Here is a 27,406-nt window from a genome sequence, read left to right as displayed (position 1 = left end):
AGATCGTGCTATAGAGAAGACCATTACCTGCTCGAAGAATTTTATTTAATTAATTGCATCGCTTCTCTGGAGGAATTCCGGAAGAATTAGTAGTCCATAAAGTTTATTACGATTTCTGATCATATCAGCACTGAAAGCGGCCGCGACGATAAAAGATCTTCTAATTATAGATAAGAATATGTTAAAACGTATAAGAAGTATATCGTTCATAGTTTCATGCAAATGATATTATAATATACTAAGAATAACTGTATAATTTATTTGCTGTACGTTATCTCATAATTATGCCACAATTGCACGTGTAATGACTTAATGTAATGACTTAGCACAACGATCCGACAGATGTTGCAATAAATATATAGGACCGGCTACGTATATAGATAATGAAGCTGTTAATAGAATGGTGGATAGAGCGAGTTTATTGACGCAACTAAACTTATGGATCGTGAATTTTTGTAAAGATCGCTGTTTTGCATCGAATGTCGTATATTAAAAATGTTTCTTGTATCACTCGCTTTCTCGGAGTCACCATTTCTAGGCAGAAAGTACAAGATTGGCGCGGATAAAAGTGCGTGTGCGCGCCCACATGGGCGCGTGAATGTCGCTTACGTGGGAAGCGATTTGCTGAAAGAGAAGAGAGAGAGAAAGAGAGAGAGAAGCAATGATGCAATAAAGGCAACAACAGATTATATATTACTCGACCGTTACCAGAAGTTTATGCACTCACCATCAGTTATACTCTATTTAATTCTAACGTTTCAGTGCATTGAGCTCATTTCCGTGCACATGCCTCGTAAGGATAAAGGATAATAAGCAGTAGCAATACAAAGTAGAGTGTCAATTAAGAATCATGTAGCTTAGTAGAGTCCGTGGAATTGTATCTTATCGTCTTATTGGAATGTAATATGCAAATAATAGGTACCTACTTTTGCGTCATGACTATCTCACGTCAAATGTAAATGCTCATGGTGATAGCAGGGTGTGCCAACAAATTTACCATGTAAATTTACGGATTGAACATTAGTCAACTGCGACCGGTCAACTTCGACTAATGTCACGTTGGCATTCCGTTAATATATTCCGCGCGATTAACATAATTGCAGATTTCTTCATGTTATACATCAGCAAGTTTCTTCCTTTTTTCTTCTTTAATTTTTAAAATAACTTTAGTCTCATTCTTAAAGAAGTTTATTTTTAATGTGAATAATTCTGTCTGAAATATGTAGGATTAGAAATCAAAAAAAGAGCTGAGCAAACTTTATTGCTTGTTTAAAGAAGTAAAGAAAGAGCGACCATTATTTTTGCTCGAAGCGAGACAGACTTAGCTATAAATTCCTTTTCCTGCAAAGCTTTTTTAAATAATTTTTCGAAAATATAGAGATATAAACGGACTTATACTATATATTAAGAATTAAGAGAAACTGCTCTCTATATTTTTTGGAGTGTATTTTGGAGTGGATCTCATTTTAAAGAACGAAAATTGAACCAGTCTTGAAAAAGAGCAGTTCAATTTTCAATCTTTAAAAGTGAGATTTCACTCTTCAGAGTTCAGACAGTTTACTCTAAAAATTCTAGATAGTACACAAATATTTCATATCGAACGTCTGCTTATTCAGAAAGAGAATAGCTATTGTCTGGAGCGAAATATTGTAGATATAGCTATATAAGTTTTTCTTTCTTCTCCTGATAAAATTTTTAAAATTTTTGAGATAATAATTTTATTTAAAAAATTAATTCTTAAATTTCCTTAAAATTTTAATTTGAATTTTAATACTTGAAATATTAGAAACCAAGAAGTGCTGTAAATACTTCATCCAAATATTCGTTCGTCTGAAGAACTGAAGAAAAGAATAGCTATTGTTTTCGCTCGGAACAAAACGGACGTAGTTGTAGTTCCTAAAACAATACCAGTTCTAACATCTAAGCTGCACGCACATAGCGAGCATCGCGATATATTTACGCAAACGGGGAGACCAAGGAGGAACGGTGGCAACGGTCCAGCAGACACGACGTTACAGAAATAGATTTCGGCGGCGATGCAACGGCCGCCCGCGGACGAGCAGCGCCGTTCAAACCGACACCAGAGACAAGGCCCAGTATCGTGTGGACTAGTTCCCGAGAAAAACCGGAAAAGTCAACCCCGGCGAGGTGTCCCACATGAACGTGAGTGTCGATATACGTTCCATCGAGTGCAACCCTCGGTGCATCTTCCGCCTCTTGGACTTCCGTAACGATATTCCGTACTGCGCTGACGCCATTTGTCTTTCTCTTAATGAAAAAAAAAAAGGAAAAATGACACACCGTTTGCGAGAATAATAAACTAAGAAGCATAATTTCATATTTTGGATGATTAAGAAATATAAAATCGCATCGCGAAGAACGATTTTTCAATAATGAATGTTCTGAACAAAACACCGTTAATAGAATAGCATTGTTGGCCCATTGTTGGCCCAAGATCTCAGTGCTTTTTTTTTTCGACATGGTCCACAAAACGGTCTTTAATGTTACGATAGGTCGGCTGCTGTGGATACGAATTGTCTAAATCGGAGCTCGCATGGTGCATCGACTTGGAGTGCGCACGGCGCGTGCATTTAACTTCGTTCGTAGAACACAATGTGGATAGCAGTATCAACTCAATAGTGCTCATTTTCTAATTTAAGAGATGAGATCAGTCAAATTACTTTGTATCTCTTGAGAATTGAACAGAAAACACCTTTGACGCAATCGCGTCGTATACTAATATTATTCTTATTTGTTTTTAAAAAGCACAAATAATTTTATTCCTAAAGACACGTAAACAAAAATATAATTAGAAATTCTATTGTTAAGCGCGATTTTCAATTATGATATTATGTAATAAATATTCAACAGATTTACGCAAATGTTTTTATGGAAACAAAGAAGAGATTCTTAAATTTGAGATTTTCCAATTTTCAATTGCTAAATGTTCCGATTTAATTAGAGAAAACGAAAATTCGCGTTTCGAGAATAATTATTTATTGCACGGCGTCTAAAATCCACGTTGATGCCTCGCAATTTGCTAGTCTCGTAGTATCGTATTCACGTAGGCACCTACCCTATGCGGGTACCAGCGACTATCGGAATAACGTAACGAAAGATAAAGCAGGACCCATTTCTCGCACTACTGCTACGCAGAAAGTTAAACTTGCGAATTAGTGCATACGTGTTATCTGTAACTTGTAACTCCATACTCCCACTGTGACAGTTACTTCCGGTTCGAGATCCCTTACCGGATTGCGTTTCTCGCTAACCATTGTCTAATTATTCTGTAATTATACAATATCATGTTGTTGGAAATGTGACGAAAGCATAAACGGAACTTAAGATTGCATCTGGTGGATTGCAGCAACTAAGCCATCTAATCTAAACTCCAAACGCGAATAAAATGCGAGACGTGTCTACGCGTGAAAGAAGTTCGCGAACAGAAATTCTTCGGGATAAACTAGAAGTTGGACGATTTCCAGCTTGCACAGTCGTATGCAATCTCAACGAGAAATAGTTTTGCGCTCGATTTGCATTTCTTTTATCCTGTCACGTTTTGAGATGAAATACCTAAATAAAAGAGATGTAAAAAAAGATTTAACAATAAATAAATTGAATAAATGGTACATGCTGCATATAATTTAATTTCATTAAATAAATTAAATTGTTACTCTCTTTCGACATTATGATGTTGCTATAAAGTCTTAATGAGAGAATTATAAATTATAATTTCCGTATATATTGTTATGATTTTGTTGCGGATTTCCTTGTCATATAAAATAGAAACAAAAATAGAAAAAAGTCCTTGCTACAAGAAGAACAGAAGAGTAAACGTTCTAAAGATACGATCGAATCTAATTCAAGAAACTAATTCTCGTCTCGGCTCTCGAGCGAAAGCTTTTCACTGCGCAGCTACGTTTATTTCCGCTGTCTCGTTAACGCGTCATACGGATATCTTCAATTAATCAATTAAACAAGCTACTGCGATCCAATAAAAAGATAATAAGACGAATGGATAGAGAACTAATTATCTGTAATAATAGTTAAACAAGATACGTCAGATATTTCTGAAACCGATTTATTTAGGTCATCCGCCCTTTCATCAATTACATTCTCCGTCTAAAGCTGTGATCTAAAATATCTCGAAATCAAATACAATTATGTTCGATATTTCGCATAGGAAGAGAAATATTATCGTCTGTGTCACCCACGCCATGAAAAAATGTCGCGCGCCACGCGGCTCGGTTTTATTTCTGGACGCGGAACACGCTTTTTCTCAACCGCAAAAATAGATCCGGACGGTCCAGCTTCCGGCGGTGGAGCATCGTTCTGACGTCACGCTTTCCCGCGACGATGCCCACAGTCTCGATTATACGACGCTGAAATTATTTAGGCTTCGGACTCGCTAACCCAAGGTGCGATGACATCAATTCACACTTGGCACAAGTTATGGCAGTTGGAAACTGCCAACTCTTCGAAGTTGCTTAGACTTTTGATACTTCGGTTTAACGAAGCGTTGTCATTTCCGCGCTGAATGTGATTACCACTGCTAGATGTACCTTTATCTAACTTAACTGTAACTATAATAATTTTATGTATAATACATATATTTTATGAGTATATATAAAACAATTTTACAATTCTAAATAGAATTTCATGTCAGAGATCGTTATAAATGCAACATTTGAATAATAAGCATGACGGAGATGCACCAATGCCTCTTACGTGTTTCTGAAACAAATTATTATGATTCTTATAAAGGAAAATAATAACGCTCTATTGTTATTCCATAGAACCCGGGAGCTGAAAAATGGCGACCAATGGCCATATCGAATCCATCCACAAAGTTGAGAATGGCAAGATCCATGCCCCATTGGGTCCTGGTAGGTATCTTTTCTTTCAATTTTAATTCTTAATTTCATAACTTATAGAAAATAAAAAGGTGCTTATATATATTTTTGTCAAAATAATTAATTTTATAATATACTTTTATTTGATCCTACTCTCTAAAATCTTTGGAATGGTATCTTACTCTAAAAATTTTAAAGAGTACGATGAATACCATTAATCTGTTTATATATCGATATAATATTGATCTCAAAAGTAAATACATTTCTTCGATAAAAAAAAGACGCAGCAGCAAGCAGAGCAACAACATCGTCGGCCCCCGACGCCTCCGAAAATCCCGCCACCGTCGCTCTCCGGGGACTGTGGAGACCCCGACTACGAGATCATCGAGTTTCCGACCCGACCGCAAGCCCAGAAACCCTCGATGCCCCAATCGAATGTTGGTAAGTGCGCTCTGTGCGGCACCGAGAACGTGTTCGCGCGTTGCGACACGTGCAACGAGAACTTCTGCGAGGCCTGCGACGACATGAACCACAAGCATCCGAAGCGGAAGGGCCACGTCCGCAGAAGGATCCTGACCGCCAACGCAAGCAGAAGCAAACCGCCACTCCCACCGAAGGGGGAGAACCTGTTGAATCCTCCACCAGTGCCACCACCGCGGAGGAATCGCAAGACCTCTCAGGTAGGCTGCGTCCTGGCCTGAAACCCCCGACTGCTTGTGAATCTTCTTCCAGGCACTGACGCCAGTCGTCGATCGTCTTCGATGTTCCTCAACATCTATGCGTCCAAGGATCGCTTCGGGATCACTCGAGCTCGATGGAGATCAGGTTGCGACTGTAACGACCAATGAATTTTCACGACCAAGTGTCTATTTCTTGATGACGTTCGGGCAAGATTGGATCAGTGACTAACTCCGAAAGCTGTTTACCGCCAAATTAGACTTCGTCTCCATCGCGCCGAGTGTTCACGAAATCGAATCGCTGAATATTGACTCTCTTTCGATGTTGTTGATTAAGATGATGTAACTTTTACTTCAAACATCACACCGAGGCGTTCTTAAGTGTTACTACCCTTGCGAGTTTTAAATGATCGTTGTTATTGTTCTACATCCAGATTCTATTTAACGTTTAGATTTTATTGTACATATTGTCGTTGCTTTTTAATACACCATGTTACCGCAAGACACTGATGCCGTATTCACTGAACCCGTTCTCTCTTCCAGTTCTGTTGCTGACGTAATGACGCGGAAATGACGAACGTAGCGCGTCGGCGCCTTCGTAATGCTGGGCATTTGTCGTATCGTGTAATCGAATCGTTTTTACCGCGAACGATCTCTATGGAGTGGTGAATATGGCAGGCTACGGTGAACACGGTGAACACGATCATTCTCGCACGATTATAATTTTCTCTATCGGCATCCGTAGCGATTCGTATTTCCCGTACCGTTACGGGTACCACCATGACTTATTTTTACACTCGGTGTACTCCGCCTTCTTTTCAGCATAGAAAGACTATCCATCCAGCTGAATCTGCCACGCTCAGAATGACACAGATAATTTTTTTAATGTCATGTTATTACATTTTTAAGATTTTTATTTTTAATATTCTTGACGCACATTGATGTCCAGAAATAAGCCATTCTGCATATTTATTTATTTGTTATTTTTTTAGAATGTTTCTAAGGAGAGCTCTATAATATATTCGCCACAGTTATGATTATTTAAACTTGACTTTTTTTCAATTACAATATCAACAAAGTTTTAAAAACGAACATCTACAATTATCGATAATATATTCCGAGTGTTGTTCTCTCCTTACATCTACAATATGTAATTAAGTTAAAATTTCGCGCTTATAATTAGGCTAAATCAGCGTTAATCAAAGGATCTGCGCAACTTTCTTTGCTCGACAAGGTGGGGAGCTTGAAGCGCAATTTTTCCAATGCAAAACCATCGTTGGACTCGAGCGCGAGAGTGTCAAAATCTACGAATACTTTAAACACGTCTTCCAACGATGCTTCAGGATCAGGAACAGATAAAATGACTACTCTACAGGTAAGAAGAATTATAATATCATAAAAATTATTTATTAAAGATGGCTTTATTTTAACATTTAAAATTGACTCTGAGACATATCTAAGATTATGAAATATATTAAAGTAAATAAAGAACCTCTCAAAAACTAATTTTTTATTGCATTTTATTAAATGGACAAGATAAAATAATAAGTATTTATAAATTTAATTATTTATTAAATCTTGAAGTTAACTTACTTTTGTTCATTAAAATAAATTATGTATTCGTGAAATCATTTTTATTTCAATTTTGACATATTTTTTTGCTACTATTTAATCATTGTGAGGCCATTTGTTGAATTTTTGAGAACTTTATTCTTTATTTGGAAACTGAAATAAAAAGCTGGAATAATTACGAATTTTTAGGAGAGATATAGAAAATACCAGGAAGTGATGAGGGCTCAAGATGCGAATAGGCGACGACACCCATCCGCTGACACGAAGGACACTTTGAGCGGAAAACCATTCAGCGTAGGCAGTCCAAAACCGGCACCGCCACTTCCGCCTCCGCCGCCACCTAGAACTATGATACAATCAGCCAGCGTTTGCGACTTAACCGCTGCTCATATGTGGAATACAGGAATGCATCAGGTATTTTGAATATTCTTAAATAAATGTCAAATCTATTTCATTAATTATTAATCTGTTATTAGTTCTTTATTCTTCATTTATCTTCCAAACGTTCCAAAAGAAGATGAAATATTAAATTAAAAACCTGATGCCGCAGAAAGATTCGTGATAGATAAAATTATTTCAGGCCCAATCAATAGCACATCTCGGACCCGGCGGCATGCCGATGATGTGGTATCCACCGGTTAACTCCTGGGATGTATCGATGGGAGGTTCCAATCTGAGCCTGCATCATCCAAGCATGTGGGGATATCCCATGGGCTATCCGTCAGCACAAATGCTACCTTCGCATTATCCAGGATCTCTTTCTAGAGGGCACAGTCCAGCCAGAAGCGTTAAGTCTAGAAGATCGAGACCGGCGTCTCCATCTCCTAGTTTGAAATCCAGGAAGTCTTATGTTTCAAGATCGCGATCGAGAAGGTCGCCCGGGTCACCATCAGATGCGAGTTCTGAGAACTCCGACGAGTCCGATATAGACGACAGACTTTCCCGTGGATCCAGAAGTAGACGCGGCAGTGTTCCCAAAAGCATACGACAACGAAGCTATCACGATGAAGATACTAGAAGTCTCGTCTCCAGAGGTCGACGAGAGTAAGTGGGAAAATTCTATAATAGATGAAAATAATTTTTCTCAATAATTTAAAATTTTTGATGTTTAAATCGATATTATAAAAATTAGCATTGTGAATATAATCGAGATTAAGAAAAAGAGAGGGGGGTTTTCACAAAATTTTTTGAATAAAATATATATATATATATAAACATATTAACTTCTAATTAACTATATTCGATCATTGTAGCGGTTTTGATAATATTTTATCTCATTTTTTATTTCAAAATTTAACATTTATATATATTAATACTTATATTTATATAATCTGTTTTTATTACAAGACCGTCTTAATTAATACGATTATAAGACTCTTAAGACTAATAAACGATTCTGTAATTAATGTATGACATTTTAAAACTATATTTCTGACGGTTAAATATAAGAATTTATGAGTATTAGTCTATCTTTTTGGGGAACAATGAATTTCTTCATAATTTTATAGAATTTTAATCTTTGCGAGATAAATTTAATTTGTCAATATTTAAATACATATATTTCATTCGCGATCATATTTACATGCCAATGATTGGTTTTTTAGAAGATTAATGACCGAGGAGAAAATGATGAGTGCCGAAGACCAATGGTCCGAAAGTCCGTCCAGTAAACGATACTCGACATCTTCGAGAAGTTATGATGAATTTCAAAAGAGCAACACTATCTCTTCTGGACGACGTTACGATCACGATGATCGTTCGGTTTCCAAGATGGATCCTCGACTGGATCGCATTCAGAATGGAAATTATCGCGATCGCCGAAGGCGAAGTACCGACGACGAGTACTCTGATAGAAAAGTTAATACGCCGAACCGAGCACGAGTTACGAGCTCATCTGAAGATCATTTCGAGAGGGTGGAGAACGCTTTGAAAAGGGCGTCATCCCTTCGAAGGGACATAATGTTGGATGATCTGGAACGATCCTCTCATCGCGATTCTCGTAGATCGTCCTTTGACAGCGACGGTCAGATTAAGAAGACGCCTTCTCGAGAAATAACTTCCCCGAAAAGAACACCTAAAGAAAGAACGCGTCTTCTGGAAAGACAGTCTTCTCAAGGAGGACATTCGGATCGCGCGAATAAGGACGAAGTTGAATCACATTTAACAAAAAAAGAACAACAAAGGCGCGATATCTCACGAGAGCGCGAACTCCTCACGAAAAGAGAGTCGTTCCGGCAAAAGGATATTGATGATTTAGACCAAACCTCCAACAAACGAAGTTCCGGAAAATCTTCTTTCGAATCCGACAATCAAAGTGTCAGAAAAACGCCCTCTAAGGAAATACCGATAAGGAAAGAGAAGGACAAAGAAGACGCAGCATTACCTGAAACAATAGGTAATCTTCAAGTTACGGACCGTCAGCGATCGATTGATAAAGACCGTCAGTTGAAGGATCCGATACGAACTGCCGAAACTCAACAGAAGAGACAGGATAGTACTGAGACGAAACAGCAGAAAACGCGAACTCAATCTCAGAAGGAACCAAAGATAGAAAAGAGAGACACGGTTGAAAGTACAAGTGCATCATCCAAGAAAATCGCGTCCGGTGAGACAGTCGTGATGGAAATTCCGAAAGAGGAATGGGCTTGCGAGCATTGCACCTTTATCAACAAGATCAACGATCGCGTCTGCGTGGTTTGTTGCAAGACGAGGAGCAGCGCTTTGCCACCAAGCATCTTGAACAATGACCCCGTGGCCGAGCCGATTGAGCCGCGAGCACCGAAAAATGAGATATCGAATAACGTCGGCGATCCCAATCACGATCCTGAGAAGCGGACCAAGAAGATCTCCAACAGCGAAGAGAGCGGCGACAGCGGATCCGTTAAGAATAAAGGTAGACCGAAGCGTAAAATCAGCTTTTCCTTCGGTACCAAGTTGTCCAAGTGACGTCACGCGTGACGCTTCCATTCTATGTGATGCCCACCCGCGTATTCCTGTCCAGAAATGCGGATGACCCGGATTACATTTGTACACGTCTCTCTTTTTTCTCTTTCTCTCTCTCTTTCTCTATCTATCTCTTTTTTTATTTTTACGTAAAGCGGCAGTCACAAGCCGTACAACTGGTTGTCCCCTTCGATGTATTCCCTTGGATGAATAATAAAGAGACATGGAAACTGTTTTTCGTACAACGCTACCAACAGCACCAAATGCATAGTCGTATTTGAAATTCGGTCATCTTCTGTTCATGTCTAAGGCGTTATATTATTCATTCAAGCGATGCGACGGTTTCAAGCACGAGCGTGCATTTGGCATATGTTCCTTTATTCCGGGATAGACCATCGATGGAAATCACTGCCAAAGCATTTGGCTCGACGACGCTAAAAACGTCTCAGCGACAAAAGATTTATTCATTATAAACTGAAAGAAATTATACTGCAGTAAAATTTTGTTAAAATTTATTTCTTTTAAAGTCATCCGTCAAAATTTTGCATATCAGTTTATTGATATCAAATATCAATACATTATTATATTACTAGTATATTAATACTAATTAATTGGGATAATTACAAATAGCATGTCATACATTTGGTACATAATATATTTGTTTGTGGCGGTACAAGAACCTAATAGATTGACAAATTAGCAGATTTTTTAATTAAGTATATTAATTAATAAAAAAAGTCGCATATATATACGAGCAATGTAATACCAATATTTTTATCTTATACAGTTATACACCAAAATTTTCCAGCAGTATTTATTTATTTCTCGATTTTATTTCTTTTTTTTTTCGTTTGTAAAAATGATAAAAAAATGTCATGAATGTATATTTTTAAATGACCTTGAAAATGATATGATACACAAAAATATCTTATTGGAAACGCGATATTACAGTATCAGTCGATTTTATATCTCCAAACATATAATTTAACTATAGCGTAAAATAATTCACAATCACACTGAATCATGGGGCAAATTTATGATTTTCAGAAGCGATTGCTCCAGACAATGGTTCTCTTGTAGAGAACTCTGAAACTACGATGGCTGTAGCTTCGCAAGCAAAAGAAGCGTCGTTGAAATCGGTAAATGCGACATCGCCAGTCGATGAGAATTTGTCCTTAGAAGCATCATCGTCAGTGTTAACATCTTCTTCGGTTACAAATACTTCTAAGGCAGACAATACGAACACGATGTCAGACGAGGAAAAGATTCGAGGGAAACTTTTGAAGAGCCATTCGATATCTACGGGAACATCTCCTCCACCGCAGAGCATCTCGACCCAAGTAAGAATTGTTTGAGTGAGATATTATTTATGTTTGTGAAATATTTCACGAACAAATATGGACGAAAATATTATTTAACAGAAGATTAAATGGAAATAAATTTTGTATAAAAATATTTTAGACTTACGACTATCTCCCTGCAAAAGGAACTCTCAGAAGATCCGCGTCGACAGCAACGTCAAAGAGTTACTCTTATTACGATGATAGCGATGGTGAGGTGAGCGAAAATTTGCGAATAAATCAAAAACATAATTAAATATTAAATAAAAGCGATCGGAAATTCTACGACCAATCATTGATAAAATATTTTTTAGTAAGAAATAAGATGCTTTGCATCTTCTGCGTTGATACGTGATCGATCACGGTCTTTGTGCGTTCTAATAAAGGAACAAGACGAAGCATTTGTTTCAGGAACAAGCCGGATTCGTAAATAGTCCCGATTTGTATCCACGAACATTACAGGAACAGTATCTTCAGCAGTTGATAATCGATCACAGAAGCAGAGAGCGGATCAGAAGAAACTCCATCGACTCGTCTCACCTTTATTATCGTTCCAGGGTAAACTCGCTTACGAACTCAAGCCTGACGGATTTTTCGTTGTACACCTCATCATCCTCAATCCAACCATTGCAATAATTAGTCTCGGTGTGAGCGTAGGCAGGATGATATTTTAATTTTTTTAGCATCCTCCAACCGCTTAAATAGATCGCTTATGTATATTTATTATGCTTATTTGCGTAATACATTTACAGCTGCTGCTACTTCTGGTATATTAATTAAAAAGACACGCGCTTTAACAGCACATTAAAGATAATCTATGACGGTGGAACCCATGCAATTGTGACTAGTCCCATATCAAGTAACATCGTCCATTGACTCTGCAAACCTCATGCTTTTGTCAATTTTTGATGAGACGATCATTGATGGCAATGTGCTTTTACTGGTTTCAGGAACCCAGCCAATCAAGATACACGGAGGCAGGTTCCAGTACCAGTCAAGCAGTCTCCACGTTGACCCGCCAAGGATTGGAGATAGTGGAGCTCTTGCGGGAAGCCGAGAAGCAGGGATTCACGACTGATGACGTTCAAGTCGCTTTGGCGCAAGGCGCACCGAATCCTATCGAGTGGCTTCAGACGCAGTGGCCGCATCTGGTGGAGACTGTGCAGATTTTGGTGATCGCGCAGGGCAAAGAATTGAAGGAGAATAGCATCGGTGTGCTCTCACCAGCCGAAGCGAAAGAAGCCCTACGATCAGTCAAGGGCGACATGTGGAATGCAGTTGCGATAGCTATTCAACGCAGGCAGCAGAAAGTGTGTGCTAGGAAAAATTTAAATATTTAAATCTTTGATGAGATTACTTTGATCATCATTGATTTGTCGTTCTTTTGATTGGCAGTGCGAACAGATCATGGCAAAGGGAAACTTTGCGCTCACAGACGTTATCAGGGCTCTTGATAATAACGCTGGTATCGAAGATGCTACTCTGCTTGAGCTGCAGAAAAATCAGCTCAAGCCTTTTTTAATGAGGATCTGGGGTCCTCCGGTCGGGGTGGAAAACGAGGAGGCTGCACCGCACGAAGGTCAGTGAATGTTTGTTATATGCCAATTATGATAATTTCATAGTATTTTTCTCAATGTTTCAATATTTAAATATTTAATATTTAAAATTATATTAATATTATTTTATAGTAAGCATCATTTTTATATATTCTTTTATTATTGAATATTTTGTAGATTTTAAAAATATATAGATATTCTTTTCATTTTGCTTTATATACAATCTGAAATATGAAATTTTATTAATCAATATTGCTTATGATGTACTACAGTTTACTATTAGAACGACTTATATTTCCTTATATGCAATAGAAAAATATATAAACTTAGACCCGGTTGCACCAACGTTACTTTAATTTTAAGCGAGGCTTAAAATTCTCTTTGTCCCTGTTTCTTTTCGGCTTTAAAACGAGACAGACAGAGTTTTTTAAATCTCGCTTAAAGTCAAAGTAACGTTGGTGCAATCGAGCCTAAGAAAATTATAAAAGTGAAAAAATAAATATTTTAAATCAACAAAAATAAAGACTCTTGAAATTGAAATAATAAAATTAAAATAGGATTAATAAGAGTTTAGCTTGACTCGTCGTAGTTCACATTTGAGGACTAATAAAATTAATCCTTAATATTATTTTATCAAATACAACTATCTAGCACATTATTGTCTGTGCTAGATTTATTAGCACTCTAGTCTAAACTTGTATTTATTTTAATTATTTTATTTGTACCATCACATTTATAAAAGAGTCACAAATTAATATTCGAAAGAAATAAAGATCATCGATATGTGCAGATTTTTCTTTTTGCCGCAGACGCAGCGGGTGCGGTCGGTGGTGGGACGGGGCTTGATTCCACGGAACAAGTTTCGAATGTGTTCGATACGGAGGCGCAGAAGCAGGTAATGTCACCAATTGTTGATCATTTCGTGGCGTTGCAGGCCGACTTTCAAAAGCAACTGGCAGCCCTCAGAGAACTGACCGATAACTGGCGACACGAGAAAGATCCCCCGAATCAATTGGGTAATAATAAGTCTGATAATCTGTACGACCACTCTGATGAGCCCACTGTTCTAATTGATGCAAATCTGGTCCCAAGGGCCGTACAACAAGCGCTCGACGTAGCGGAACCAAGCAATCTTACGATCACGCGGCAAGAACAGACGACCGTAGATTCACGGGATGACTCAAAGTACTCGTTGAACACTACGAAATCAACAGAAGGCTTGGACCAATTAGATGCCGCGTTGCCCACAGAAATTCCCGCATCCACAGTCGATGATCTCGCGAAGACAAATGCAATGGACTCCTCACATACGCTTGAATACTCCTCGAAAATTAACAACGCTGATGGTTCCGGAGAATCGACGATTGACCTCGACAAAAGTGTTGTGCGAATTACTGAATCCAATCTGCTAAAATTTGATGGTCAGAAGAACGACGAAGTGAAACAAACCGCGCGGTTGCACGAAGAGACGAGAGAAACGCGTGCTGACACCTCGACTACATCGATCGATGAAACTGCAGTGGCGACGGAAGTTATGAATTTACTGGAGGGACAGGAAAGATTATTACCAAATAACGCCGGAGTTGAAGTATCCTTATCACATAGAACTTCTGCGCTTGACACAACGAATAATACGGAACCGGGTCAGTCCTCTTCTACGCGCCAGGAAACTTTGAGTGGTCCTGAATTACTTTCTGATATAGCAAGACAGAGCACCGCGATGGGGAATAGCGAGTCACTCGTCGAAGTTGGGAAGTCTGTAGAATTGAGCGGAGCACTTCGTATCTCTTTCCCAAATTCGAGTGTTCCCCAACGAGCCGATATATTGCCGCAGCATACATCGCGGGACGAATCCTCAATCGCGGATACGGTGAACGTGACGGAGAAAGTACACACGGGCGCATCCGAAAGGGATCTTTCCGCACGGGAGCAATCTGATCAGCGTGTCATAAAGGAAATCCCCACGCAGAACGACGGGCCGCACGTCGTGGAAGTTCTACTGTCTGCCGTGAAATCACTGCCGGAACAGTTTTTAACGCCGTTCATAACAGCGATGCAAATGCTGTCGCCCGGAAAAGGTGATGTCAACGTAACTTCCGATGTGCAACTTATGAACCAATTAAATACTTTACACAGCCTGAAAATTGACGATCATAAAACTAGTCGACGACAACGGATATTCCACCAAGAATTGATGCTGAGGAGAAGCCCGTTTCTGCAGCCGTGCTTGAAAACAAAATTGGATCGCAGTCGCTTTCGGAAAAAAGTCAAGAAGGTAAACATTTGGAGAAAGGTCCTGAAAAACTGAAAACCAACAAGATTATTGATAAGGAGATCGCAAGATCTAAGGTTCCGGAATTTCGGATGGTGAAGTCTCGGTCGAGCGTTCCAGACATTAAGCAACAACATCAGGATGTCAGATCGGTAGGTACAGACACGAACGAGTCTAACATTTCGCGAACTAACATCGCAACGGATCTGACGTTTTCCGATTCGATGAATGTAATGGACAAAGACACTCCTGAAAAATCTCGGGTTATGAACGAGGCGGTAACATCAAATGTAGGAGTAGCTGAAGCGTCACAAACGGACGTCGCCGGGGAAATATATTCACGTAAGAATTCTTTAGAGATAGTCGACGTGTCTGCAAGAAGTAATAATCAAGGAGACTCTGTCGGAGACGAAATCGTATCGAAGGCAAAATCAGTTGAGGAAATGCATTCAGGTGAATTATCGAGTTCTCACGTACAACCGTTAACAATATCTTCAACGCATGATCAATGTGTCGTCCAAAAATCTCTCGAGCTTACATTCGATAATTGCTCGACTGATGCATCATCATCATCAAAGGAAGCAGAAAGCCCTTCCGAAAAAGCATCTCATGAAAAGCTTCTCGTTGATAATACAGACATTGATTCACTCCTAAAAAATAACTCGTCACGAGACAAAAGTTCATTAGCTTCTATAAATGATTTTAACGTGGAAAAATCTACTTCTCAATCAATAACGGAAATAAATGTTTCACAAGAAGACTCGATCGTTCATAATTCTAACGCTGATCATTCGACTGTTTCATATGAAGTAATAATGAACGCGACTAATATGGCAAATAAACAGGATATTAACAAACCGGACGAGCGACAATTAAACGATTCATCTCATGCGCATGTTTCAACGTCAGCTTCACCAATCTCGACAACTTTATCTCTCACAAAAGTAAATTCATCTTCTGATCATCCTCTCGACATTAAATCACCGCTCGTCGAAATATTCGATAATCAAGGAACGACATTGCGTCATGATAAAAATGATACAAAGCCGATCGTTTCGAAAAATGCGGTGCACGTTTCGGAAAAAGTAGAACAGACAATTTCGGTCACATATCACACTCCCGCGAGCGACGATAAAAATGAAACTACGTTGAAAGAAAACGTGCCTGTTGAGCAAAATACGGCCAATAATTTATCCATTACTCAATCGCGGACCATTGAAAGTATCGTACCACCATTAACACATTCGCACGCCGCTATGGAAATAAATTTAAATAATCTACGTAATGAAGAGAAGGAAATTATATTTGTCTCGGCAAAATCTGACAATTTAATGATTGAACAGACCTCAGATGTTCAATCTTTAACAGATTCACAGAATATTATAAATCAAGATCAATTATCCAATCCGACAAATAATCAAGAAATAATTACACTTCCACATAATCACATAACGCATACAAAAATAATATCACCCTCTTTATCAAAAAATAATCTTGATGTTAATACTTACCCTAAAAATATTTCGCATCTTGAAATATCAAACAGCTTTAGTGATCTCAAAATTTCAAAAGATATTAAAATTCCAGAGAATAGTGAAACAGTATCTATTCCTGAAATTTCAAAATCTATTGGTAACAATTCTGTTGCAAATATTAATAACTTTCCCGACGAAAATATACATAGTCAATTAAGTGAATTATCAAATAGTAATAATGATATACCAGATAACACATCTCCTCGATTATCTGTCGAACATGTTCTCTCTTTAGAATCGAAAAAAAGTATTTCGAATCTCATAAATCCTGACGAGGAACTTCATTTTAGAGACGAAGTTTCTCAATCTGACGATGACAAGAGACAAGACATAAAAATGTCAAATTCAACGACAAGAAATATCTTACATGCGCTTAAAAATTTCAATATATTCTTTACAACACCGACCGAGGAGAGAAATATCGCTTCAACAGTCAACGAAGACTCCTTCCCGGATTCTATTATAGCAAATGTCAACGACGCGACGCCCGGAATACCTGACACTTTTGAAATAAAGGTCTCAGAATCGCCAGTAACAACGGTAAATGATTGTGCGCCGATAAAAAATATCGCAAATATCGTTGAACGCGAAACGGGTCAGATTGAAGGTGTTGATACAATGAGGAATGCGAAAAATGTCGATTCGTCCGGAAATGAAATTTCAATCATAGCATCTAACGAACAGGTTGAGCCATCAAAATTATCGAATAATGAAAGTTTGATAGAAAAAAGTACAGAACAAGTAAATCAATTTCATAAAAGTGTGATCGCGAAACCCGTTGTGAATTGTAGATCGAGATCGCCTCTTAAAAAGATCGTTCGAAGAAAGTCGCCCGTTAAGATAGTAAAAAAATTAGCAAGCGTACCGAAAAAAAATTTAGCGTGGAAAAGCACAAATCCGTACAGTACGACCATCACAAAAGTGAAAGCAACGGTTAGCGAAGTTACTAAAAGGTCGAATCGAGCAATGCAGTCCAATGAATCGCGAATTAAAAAACTCTTAAAGCCCACCGCGAACGATAAGACAGACAATAAAAATAAATTAGTTACAAAAGAACCAGATAAAACTGTTAAACAATCACTGAATAATCCTAGCGTGCAAAAAACTGGCGATACTACGGGCGATATTAAAATAAATGATGATAAAAAGGTTTCTATGTCCAGTATAGAAAAAATATCGATAGTCAATAACGCGACCAATTTCGATCCCCAAACTAAAGTACCTATTGTTAAAAAATATAATGGAAATAAATTGGAAAATTTTAAAAAGAGAACGTCGAAATATCCTAAAAATATAATTATTGAAGATATTCGAAATAAAAATCCGGGAAGCTCAAAAAATGTAAAAGCGGAGACTTTTGAAAATCAAGCAATAAAGAAGATAAATCACAAAATTGAATTTTCGAACGACGATAAAGTTTTAATAAAAATGGAAAAATGTAATTTAAAATCTAAAACGTTTTTACCATCAAAAATACCCATTCTAATGCGACGAAAAATCACGCAATTAACAGATAGTGCCTCATCAAACTTTTCTAAAATAAATTTAAATGACACGTCTTTATTAAAGAACGCATCAACTAAATTGCCAGTAATGTCGCCAGCAATTTCGAAATTATCTTTAAAAATTCCGGAAAAAGCTAATGTATCGAACTCGCCAACCATGCAGAAAATTGATTCTAAGGATACTGACAAACTGAAGAGAAATCAAATTAATTCTAATGATAGAGCAATTGAAATTACAGAAAATGTGAAAGACAAGCAAATCTTGGAAGAGAATCATGCTAAAGAAAGTACTGTGGAAAATGAAGAAACCGAAGAACCTCCGAAAGTTAAGTCAATAGAATCGGAATTAAACGAGAATTCACAAGCGTCGAACTCGACGCATAACGATCCGTCCGCAGATCTTGGCAAACAATTGGAAGTCGAAAACGCAATCGAGGAAAGCTCGGATGCTTTCAACTCCGATTCCGAGTGTTCTGAAGAGGACGAAGACACAGGAACGGCGAAGTACATTTCTGATCATAACTCGGAATACAATTCTGTCGAGGAATTCACGGACGCGGAGTTGTTGTTGGAGAAAACGTTAAATGAGATAAGGTCTGAAATATCGGAGTCTGAAGAAGAGTGCACAAGCGAATCCGAAGAAAGTGAGGTCGTCACTTATTCGTACGAGACGGAAAGCCACGATCATGATTCTACATCGTCCGAAGACTCGGTCGATGAACAGGAGATTAAGTCAAGTGAATTGGAAGATTCGATGGAAGATGTATATGAAGAATTATCGTCCGAAGGGGAAGAGACGAATGAACAAGTCGAAACTTCGCAACAAGTTGAAGTGCTTGATAAAGAGACCGACGTTATAATACACAACGAAATAAATGACAATGAAACCAGCATTTCGAACAGAATGGAGAGTAATTCTCAGGTTACGCAAGATAAAGAAAATAATTTGAAGGCACCAACGAAAGCTGCTACTACAGTCGTAGAATTACCTCGGACGGAAATAAACTCGGAAATTAATGAAAACACATTAGAAATTTCTCAGAATCTTAAAGTAGATTCTAACATTGCTGTAATAGATTCGGCGACAGCATCTTCAGCGAATATCAAGCAAGATACAAATTCTAAAGAAAATATCCAGTCACAAATGAATGGCTCGAAGAAGAATGAGACAAAGCTTGAAGTTGTGAGCGAAATCGAGCAAAGAGATCAATCGACAATGCAGACCGACGCGATAAAGACACTGAGAGTCACGAGCCGCGAGTCACGAGATAAACGCGTGAAAGTAGGTCGAAGAGCGAGTACGGGTAGTAAAGAGGTCAAAATCGAGAAAGATGATACATTAAAGGGGGTGGATCGGGCGCGAGCGCCCAAGAAACGATTTTCCCTCGTAGCCAGTTTCATCCGTCGGTTCGAGGGCGAAGAGAATGCCGAAAGGGAAAGCATCAGGCGCAAGAGACAAGGATCTCCCAAAACGGAGCGGGAGGTCAGTAGACGAGAATTGCCAAAGCGATACACGACCCCTCCTCCCTCGTAGAAACGTCAGTTGCCAAAAAGTTCTCGCGAATGTTCGAGCCGCCAAGAACCGGCCTTTTCTACAGTTGGCAGGCCAATGTCTACAAACAGCTCGAAATGCCAAGTGGGTGGGAAAGGGGATCGAACGCAACAAATAAGTGTTCTCTCAATTTTAACCGCGCGTTAATTGGTTAATCGTTTAACTATGACTAGTTAACGCGAAGGTAAGTATTATGTCGTGACTAATTCATGATTCGTAATGAAAAAAAATATTATATATCTTCTAAAAAGTGTTTAATTACTTAAGAAATTTTTTTTTAATATTATATTAGATATTCTCCATATTTTAAATGTAAAACATTTAAAGTCTTCTATATATGCGTAAGCATCCATTATATAAATATATCAATTACCATTTCATTTCAGTAGTAGACGAAATGTTGATGTTTTAGTTGAGACGTATGTTTCTTGAAAGTCTTATATTTATCAAATGAAACAGAGCTCGTTTCTAGACGTTGGTGCGGTCTACTTCCTCTTCTTTTGCATGACAAAAATTTTGAGAACTTCCTACTTTCGAAATAATTTTAATTGTTAAGCAACAGAATTCATTTGTTCATTTCGTTCTTCATAATTCATCTATTGAATTTAGATGCGAAAAAAATGTCAATATTGCACAATATGCTCCATAATTTCCAAAATGCCGCTTATGTTGTACTAATTACACACACAGACTTGTTATAAATGGTCCATGTTTATATATCGATAAACGATAGATCTCAAGCTTTCCACTTTAGGTCGAGATTTGTAGACGAAGCTAAAATACCCTTTTTATACCATATGTGGAAACTACGTACGTGCCGATATCGGAGCAATCTTATGTCCGTCACGTGTGCAGAGAATAGCGCGTCGTCTCCTGGCAGAGGGTCGAGCCGCGAATTACGATGAGGCCGAGGTCGCCGCTAGTTTGCTAACTCTCAAGTTCGGGGACACCGAAGCACTCCAGGCCGCGAAAGAATGCTCCAGCATAGAATCGGCGCTAGCTTTCTTGCAGCAGGAGTGCGAGCTGTGCACCGGTCGTTTCGCGATGAGTCAAGTGAGTGTCCAGTTATCGCGAGGAATCTGAAAAATTAAAGAATGCGAAAAGTAAAACCTCTTGATTAATTTCAAAAAAGAAGTGTCACTTTCTTGTGTTCTTAAATTTCTATCCGGATTTATTCATCTTCGCAAATCTTATTTTACAAAATTTATTCTAATTTATTAAAATAATCAAGAAGATGATACACAAGAGATGTCAGCAAGGAAGCGCATTGTCATTTTTTTAATTCTTATTCTACTTGTCAATTTTTCTCACTTAGATCGTGTCCATGCTGAAGTGTATACATCGCTGCTGCAACGAATGCGCGAAGAATTACTTCACCATTCAGATCAGCGACAGGAACATCACAGATGCCGTTTGTCCGTATTGCAAGGAGCCTAATCTCAAGGATGCGAGCGAAGACGAAGTTCTAGAGTATTTTAGCAATTTGGACATCCAATTGAAGACTCTGCTGGATCCGCCAATACATGAGCTCTTTCAGAGAAAACTCAGAGATCGGACTTTGATGCAGGATCCAAATTTTAAGTGGTGTATTCAGGTAATTATTTAATTGCAATCTTCAAATTCACTATTTAAAAAAAAATTATTTTCCAGTGTTCAAGCGGATTTTATGCTGATCCTGATCATAAGCGCTTAATCTGTCCCGATTGTCGATCTGTCACTTGTGCTTTTTGCCGAAGACCGGTATGTATGAAACTATTATGATTTCGATATGCTTGTGTTAAACAAGAAGGCAATAATTTATTTTTGTATGTCTACTTTAGTGGGAAAAACAACATGAGGGAATCTCATGCGAGAAATTTGCCGCTTGGAAGGATGAGAATGATCCCGACAATCAAGCCGCAGGTTTGGCCAAACATTTGGCCGACAATGGCATCGATTGTCCTAAATGCAAATTTCGTTATTCGCTGTCTCGAGGAGGTAATAATAATTATTACACTTTACTGCAAAGATAATAATAATAAGGAAACAATTTTACATTTATTCAGTTTTATTTTGGGATTTTATCATTTAATTCTCGACTTTAATTATTTAAGTGTAATTTGCGTCTTTTACAAAAAATTGCTTCATAACATTTTTTTCTTTGACATTAAATATTTCTAAAAGAAAACCATTACTATACAAAATTGCAGAATATAAATTCTGCAATGGTTATTGTTTTTATTCTGTTTTAAGGAGGTAATATTAACTACTACATTTTACTGCAAAGATAATTTACATTTATTCAATCTTATTTACTACTTAATTTTATCATTCACAATTCTCGACTTTAAGTGCATCCTAATTGTTTAATTTGTATCTTTTTCATAAAAAGAATTGCTTCTTCTTCCTTTGATGATAAATATTTCTAAAAGAAAACCGTTATTATAAAAATTGCAGAATACAAATCACGCAGTGGTTATTACTCTTATTTTATAAAAACAATATGGTAATGGAAGAATTAATGAATGTTGATTCCAAATATTATCTTAATATATGCAGACCATTTTAATACCACGTTATTTTTTTTTTATCGATCTCGGGTGATTTAAAATATGGGGCGAGATATTTTTTCTAAATTATTCGATATGCATATCACAGGAACATTTTTCGAAGCTCGCTGAAAAAAAGAGGGCTCGTGAATTTTTATAGGTTGCATGCATTTCACGTGCAGTCAGTGTAAATATGAGTTTTGCTGCGGTTGCGGCAAGGCTTTCATGATGGGAGCAAAATGTGCGGTCAGCCCTTATTGCGCTAAACTGGGCCTGCACGCCCATCATCCACGCAACTGCCTCTTCTACCTTCGTGATAAGGAGCCGGCGCAGTTGCAGCAGTTACTCAGAGAAAACGACATCAATTACGACACCGAAGGATCCGTCGGACAACGCAAATGCAAGGTGCAACTGCAGAAAGAAACGCCGACCGGGGTCGTGGATGCTGTGTGCAATTCGGATGTTGTCGAGGGCCACGCTGGTTTGTGCAGGTAAGCTCCATCACTCGATATTCGCTACAAATTTATTTATAAAGTTAAAAATTGAGTTAACAGATTATAAAGCTAAAAGATAAAATTTTGAAATCTGTTTTGAAAAACTTTATTATTATCCATTTCAACAATTATAAATGATAAAAGACTGCTAATAACAGTTCTTACAAAAAAAATTCAATTAAGATTATAAATACTATAATATGTATCTCTTTCTTTCATATATAATAAATAATCGAGAAATTATTTATAGAAATAGTTTCGCGTGTCAATTAAAGTTGCTTCAGTAATTCTTCGAAATCAAAACCTTCAGTCTTGAGGAGACTCTAAATAATACATACAATCCGCAATGCGTTCGTCGATCGGCTTTAGAATTTCAGGCTGTGTTCAGAAACTTTTCTCAACAGCATCCAGATATCATTTTATCCTTGTTTAATATTCGGTGAACAACAAAAGACAAAATGGTATACCCTGAATTCCTGAACGCATCCTCACTCACGAGTATATTGAGAATACTTATCAGTCCCAATCTCGCGGCGATTCCAGGCGTTTTCTCAAGCGATCTCATAGTAAAGCCGCCACCTTTTTCTGTCCCGCTCTTATTTCTCCCCCCAGTCGATCGCTAACGAGGTCCTCCGTGTATCTCTCAGGATTCATTACGTCGAGTATCTAGTTCGAAAGATCCGTTTGACGCAGCTGGAACCGCTGCCCTTGCTAAACGTGGACGATCTCGAAACGTGCGTGCGACGCGCCGGGCTGAAACTGCCCGCGAACTGGTACGGGCGCGACCCGGAGCATTACAGGAACGACCTGGTTAAGGTAAACGCAAGCGGGGAACCGCATGTCGTGGGCCTGACTAAAATCTTGGGTACTTTTCCCCCGCAGGCAGCACTACATTGAATACTTGGCGGGCCTGGTGCTCAAGGGCAGGCTGGATCCCGTGGCAATCTTTGACTTGAACGACGCCAAGCAAGAGTTGCGCCGACGGGGAAAAGTTCCCCCTGCGAAGGACCAGGAAATGTCCGAGCGGGATTACCTCGAGGCTTGCATTCAGGTGACTAACACGATTCCTCCGTATCCTCTTGGTCCTCCTCTTCTTCCTCGTTTTCCTCCTTCGCCGCTGCTGCTAGTCTGTTCCTCCAGTTTTTTCGGTTCCTCCTCGCATCTCCTGCCTTGACCCACTGAATTAACATAGCAGTTGCATGAAAGTAGAATTCCTGCGTGCACGTGACATTCGTAAAGTGAATTCGACAAAATCGTAAAAGTGGATAAATTGCCGCGAATCGCTATTGAACGGTTGTATCTCGTATTGCTGACGTTTTGCGGTATTATTCGCACTTATAATTCTTTCCGAGCGCACTATGAAGGATAGATGAGCGGAAGGAGATTAACGAGAATATATATTCTAAATGAAATTTAATTTATATAACGTGTGAAATTGTTCTCCATATTTAAAAAAAATTCTTTCCTATTCTGTTCTTTTGTAGAATAAAATTTCATTTTAGTCAGTCTGCTGAAATTAAGAAATTCAAGAAAAAAAAAATTTATATAATAAGATTAAAATGCATTACAGCAGACGTTTTATATTAAGAATTTAATTAATTAATTCGACATTGAGCATAATGTATATAGAAACATAATTAGAGATAATTATAAAATAAAATAATGGATTTATTATGTAATTAAAGAAATTATAAAATAATAGATAAAATTATACAGTTAAAGAAATGTTTTAACGAAATCTTATGTTAACGTTAGGTATTTAAATTCGTGATATTAATTCTAGTTAACTGATCTATTTTTCTGTATATATACATTCTAGGCGGAATTTCAGAATAATGTGTTAATAAATCGCATAAACAGCTAAATTATAATGTTGCATACTTCCAAATAAAAATTTTACAGATAAGTAATCTGATAAAATATGATATCTGATAAAGTATACATTACGAATTCGAAATTATTAAATGTATGGATAAAGCTAATACATGACCCACTTTTGTCAATTTTTGATAATTTTTGATAATTCTCTCATTCTAAAAATTAAAAGAATTCTGTCGGATATGCTGCCTATATGCGCTATTTAAAGCGAAATAAAAATTTAATATTGTGGATCCGCGCGGCCATTCGCAGCTTCCCACTGCGTAAATAACGATTTCCCTATCCTGTGTGAGTTGCCTTTTTTATGCGGATATCGAAGTAAATAAGGTACGAGCGAGGTATGTGCTGCGGGAATACATTAAAATTCTACAACTTCGCCGTACATAAAGTATCCTCCGATGTTGCAGGTCGTAAAGCAGGAGATTCCACTGGAGTGACTGCGGAGAATCTTGGAAAAAAAAAAACGGACGCGCCTATCCGGAGCCATAAGTGACAAATCGTATATTGTATAGTGTATTTATTTTATTGGCATGGACCACAAGCCCACAAAGTGAAAATAATGTAGGAACAGAAGTAGTGCAATACGAACGTCACTTAGTTATAATGCCAAAAACTTGTTTACTTTTCGATGGGACGTGATTTATATGTTAATTCAACGTCTCATTCGTAAACATTCGGCGAGAAGAAATAGTGTTCATCTCTACGTGTTCTACTTGTAACAACTGAAGATGTGCAACGATGCAATCAACGTTTCTTTACTTCTTGATAGATAAAGTAATTGTTAATGGGAGTTATATAATTGTTTGAAAATATGTATTTATTTCTGCTTTATATTACTGTTTTCCAAGAAATAGATAATTTAGTTTAAAAACATATTCATGATTTCTTTCAAATCTTAATTAGTAAGAATTATATTTATAATCATTATTTAAATCTTGTCTTAAAATATTCTTATTATATAGTGAGGTATTTATAACAGATTCATATTTTGAGTTGTAAACGGTTAAACAATAGTCGTCTTTAGAGAATAAATTAGCTCCTTAGCTTATCGACTTAGAAAAGTCTCATAAGAATTGTATTAATGCAAAGTGTGTTTTGTTTTAAAAATAATATCCACTTACATATGTTGATATCTTGAAGATAGAGGTATGATTCTAAATTCAAAATTTTAATTATACTTTTAATAATTAAATTCAAACACTTGTTTTATTCATTTTATTAAAAAATGTTATTATCTATTATTATACAAATATTTACAATATATAAATATGTATCTATATTTTTCAACATAACTCGGCTAGAAAACTTTGCAAGTTTCTTGTTTTTGGAGGTGTTTTATTTTCCATAATACGTTTTAATCGCTCTATATTCAATTTCTTGGATTTTTTAGGGGAAATAGATTTCTTGTTACTTGTAATTATTTTAGGTGTGATCGCAGACGATATTGTAGGTGTTACATTATTATCTTTCTTGTTCAATTGTAATACAGGCGTGCAACCTGAGATATTTAAACCAGCAGTTTTGTCCTTAGATTTCTTTTTTTTCTTTTTACGATTACTTTGTGGCGTCTCTGTTTGTGAATTATTCAACTTTACTGGCTTTGAATGGCTTTTCTTCTTGAATGGCAACTCTGTGTTCTTGGAACAGACAGAACATTTAATGACCAATCTATTCATCTCATTTTTTATAGATTTTTGTGCCAAGGTTGCACGAACTTTTGGAATCTTTTGATTTGGATTTTCCTTCACGTATCGCATAATCTTTTTCATTGATTCAGACATTTTTCTACCTCTTGTTATCCGAACTTGATGATCTACTGTACTCCAAAGTGACCCACAATGCGAACATGCTGTTGATGGTCCGAAATTCTGCTGTGGCAACTCTATACTGCTAAAATTTTTACATTTTTGCCTGAAAACATTTTAATAAATATTAAAAGGAATCCTTTTATATAAATCTGCTGACAATATATTTATATGAGTATGAAAGTACAATTTATTTCTCTCTTCAGATTATTTAAAATTATTGTCAAAATATAATTATGAAGTTATTTTTAACAAAGTTATTTTAATTTCTACATGTCTCAAATAAATATTTAATAATAATCAAACAATAATATTAACATTTTTATTAACGAAAAGATTTAATATTTCTTTATATTTATATATAACTGTATTTAATGTTATAAATAAATAAAAAGCATGCAGGAAATTACATGTAAAACATCTGTAAATCTGTAACCAATGGACACTTCAGCTTCATTACGAATTGATTGACATTCCATAAATGTTTAATGGTCTCCATAATTGTTATGAAATACTGAGGTATATGTTTTTTCCTGTTTACACGCTGATTAATCTGGTCACGTGTAATTCCGACAAAACAATCGTGAAGTTCGCCGCGTGGTTCCCGTGATTCCCTTTAACGTTGATCGAAAAGACAACACGACTGCCTCGTTAACCCTTCCACCGTTTCGACAATCAGCGTAAATTAAATTGAACTTGAGGGTACTTTGCTTTATAAAAAAATTGCCCGTGCGCCTCGTCTCGTAACTCGACGTGCGTTCCGTTCTGTCAGAGAAAAACCTCAGAGAAGCTATCCCAGCGTTTATTTTTTGGAACCGTCGAAATCGCCAGTACACTAACGCCAGTACATTCATTTTCAATTTGAGAACTACGTAGCTACGTACCGACGATAAAAT

At 37.3% G+C, this 27,406-nt stretch overlaps 2 protein-coding genes across 2 annotated transcripts; one reads left to right on the top strand and one right to left on the bottom strand.

The window, feature by feature from the left end:
• Window positions 1–1,930: 1,930 nt before the first annotated feature.
• Window positions 1,931–25,155, top strand: LUBEL (Linear Ubiquitin E3 ligase). The gene is given in 21 exon segments (XM_018451765.1): window positions 1,931–2,163; window positions 4,797–4,886; window positions 5,135–5,533; window positions 6,714–6,905; window positions 7,292–7,516; window positions 7,683–8,146; window positions 8,707–9,995; window positions 11,093–11,385; window positions 11,507–11,602; window positions 11,797–11,943; window positions 12,336–12,695; window positions 12,781–12,964; window positions 13,751–15,103; window positions 15,106–19,736; window positions 20,661–20,858; window positions 21,121–21,399; window positions 21,456–21,545; window positions 21,626–21,782; window positions 22,494–22,824; window positions 23,475–23,643; window positions 25,113–25,155. Coding segments are annotated over 21 exon segments (10,983 nt in total). The 5' UTR covers window positions 1,931–2,157; the 3' UTR covers window positions 25,143–25,155.
• An 833-nt stretch (window positions 25,156–25,988) lies between these two features.
• Window positions 25,989–27,321, bottom strand: LOC108725011 (uncharacterized). Its single transcript, XM_018451762.1, has 2 exons — window positions 26,921–27,321; window positions 25,989–26,616 (listed from the first exon to the last, which is right to left on the bottom strand). The coding sequence occupies exons 1-2, from the start codon at window positions 27,007–27,009 to the stop codon at window positions 25,989–25,991; spliced, it is 717 nt and encodes a 238-aa protein (XP_018307264.1). The 5' UTR covers window positions 27,010–27,321.
• Window positions 27,322–27,406: the final 85 nt, after the last annotated feature.

Source organism: Mycetomoellerius zeteki, unplaced genomic scaffold (assembly GCF_001594055.1).
Source record: "Mycetomoellerius zeteki isolate Tzet28-1 unplaced genomic scaffold, Tzet1.0 scaffold321, whole genome shotgun sequence".
In the NCBI taxonomy this organism is placed as follows: Eukaryota; Metazoa; Arthropoda; class Insecta; order Hymenoptera; family Formicidae; genus Mycetomoellerius; species Mycetomoellerius zeteki.
This window is presented reverse-complemented; position numbering and strand designations above follow the sequence as displayed.

Excerpts from the sequence above, each read along its gene's own strand:
- LOC108725011 (XM_018451762.1), bottom strand. The coding sequence starts at position 27,009 with ATGGAGACCATTAAACATTTATGGAATGTCAATCAATTCGTAATGAAG. Across the intron at positions 26,617-26,920 it reads GATTTACAGATGTTTTACAT|GCAAAAATGTAAAAATTTTA; the intron begins GTAATTTCCTGC and ends AAATGTTTTCAG.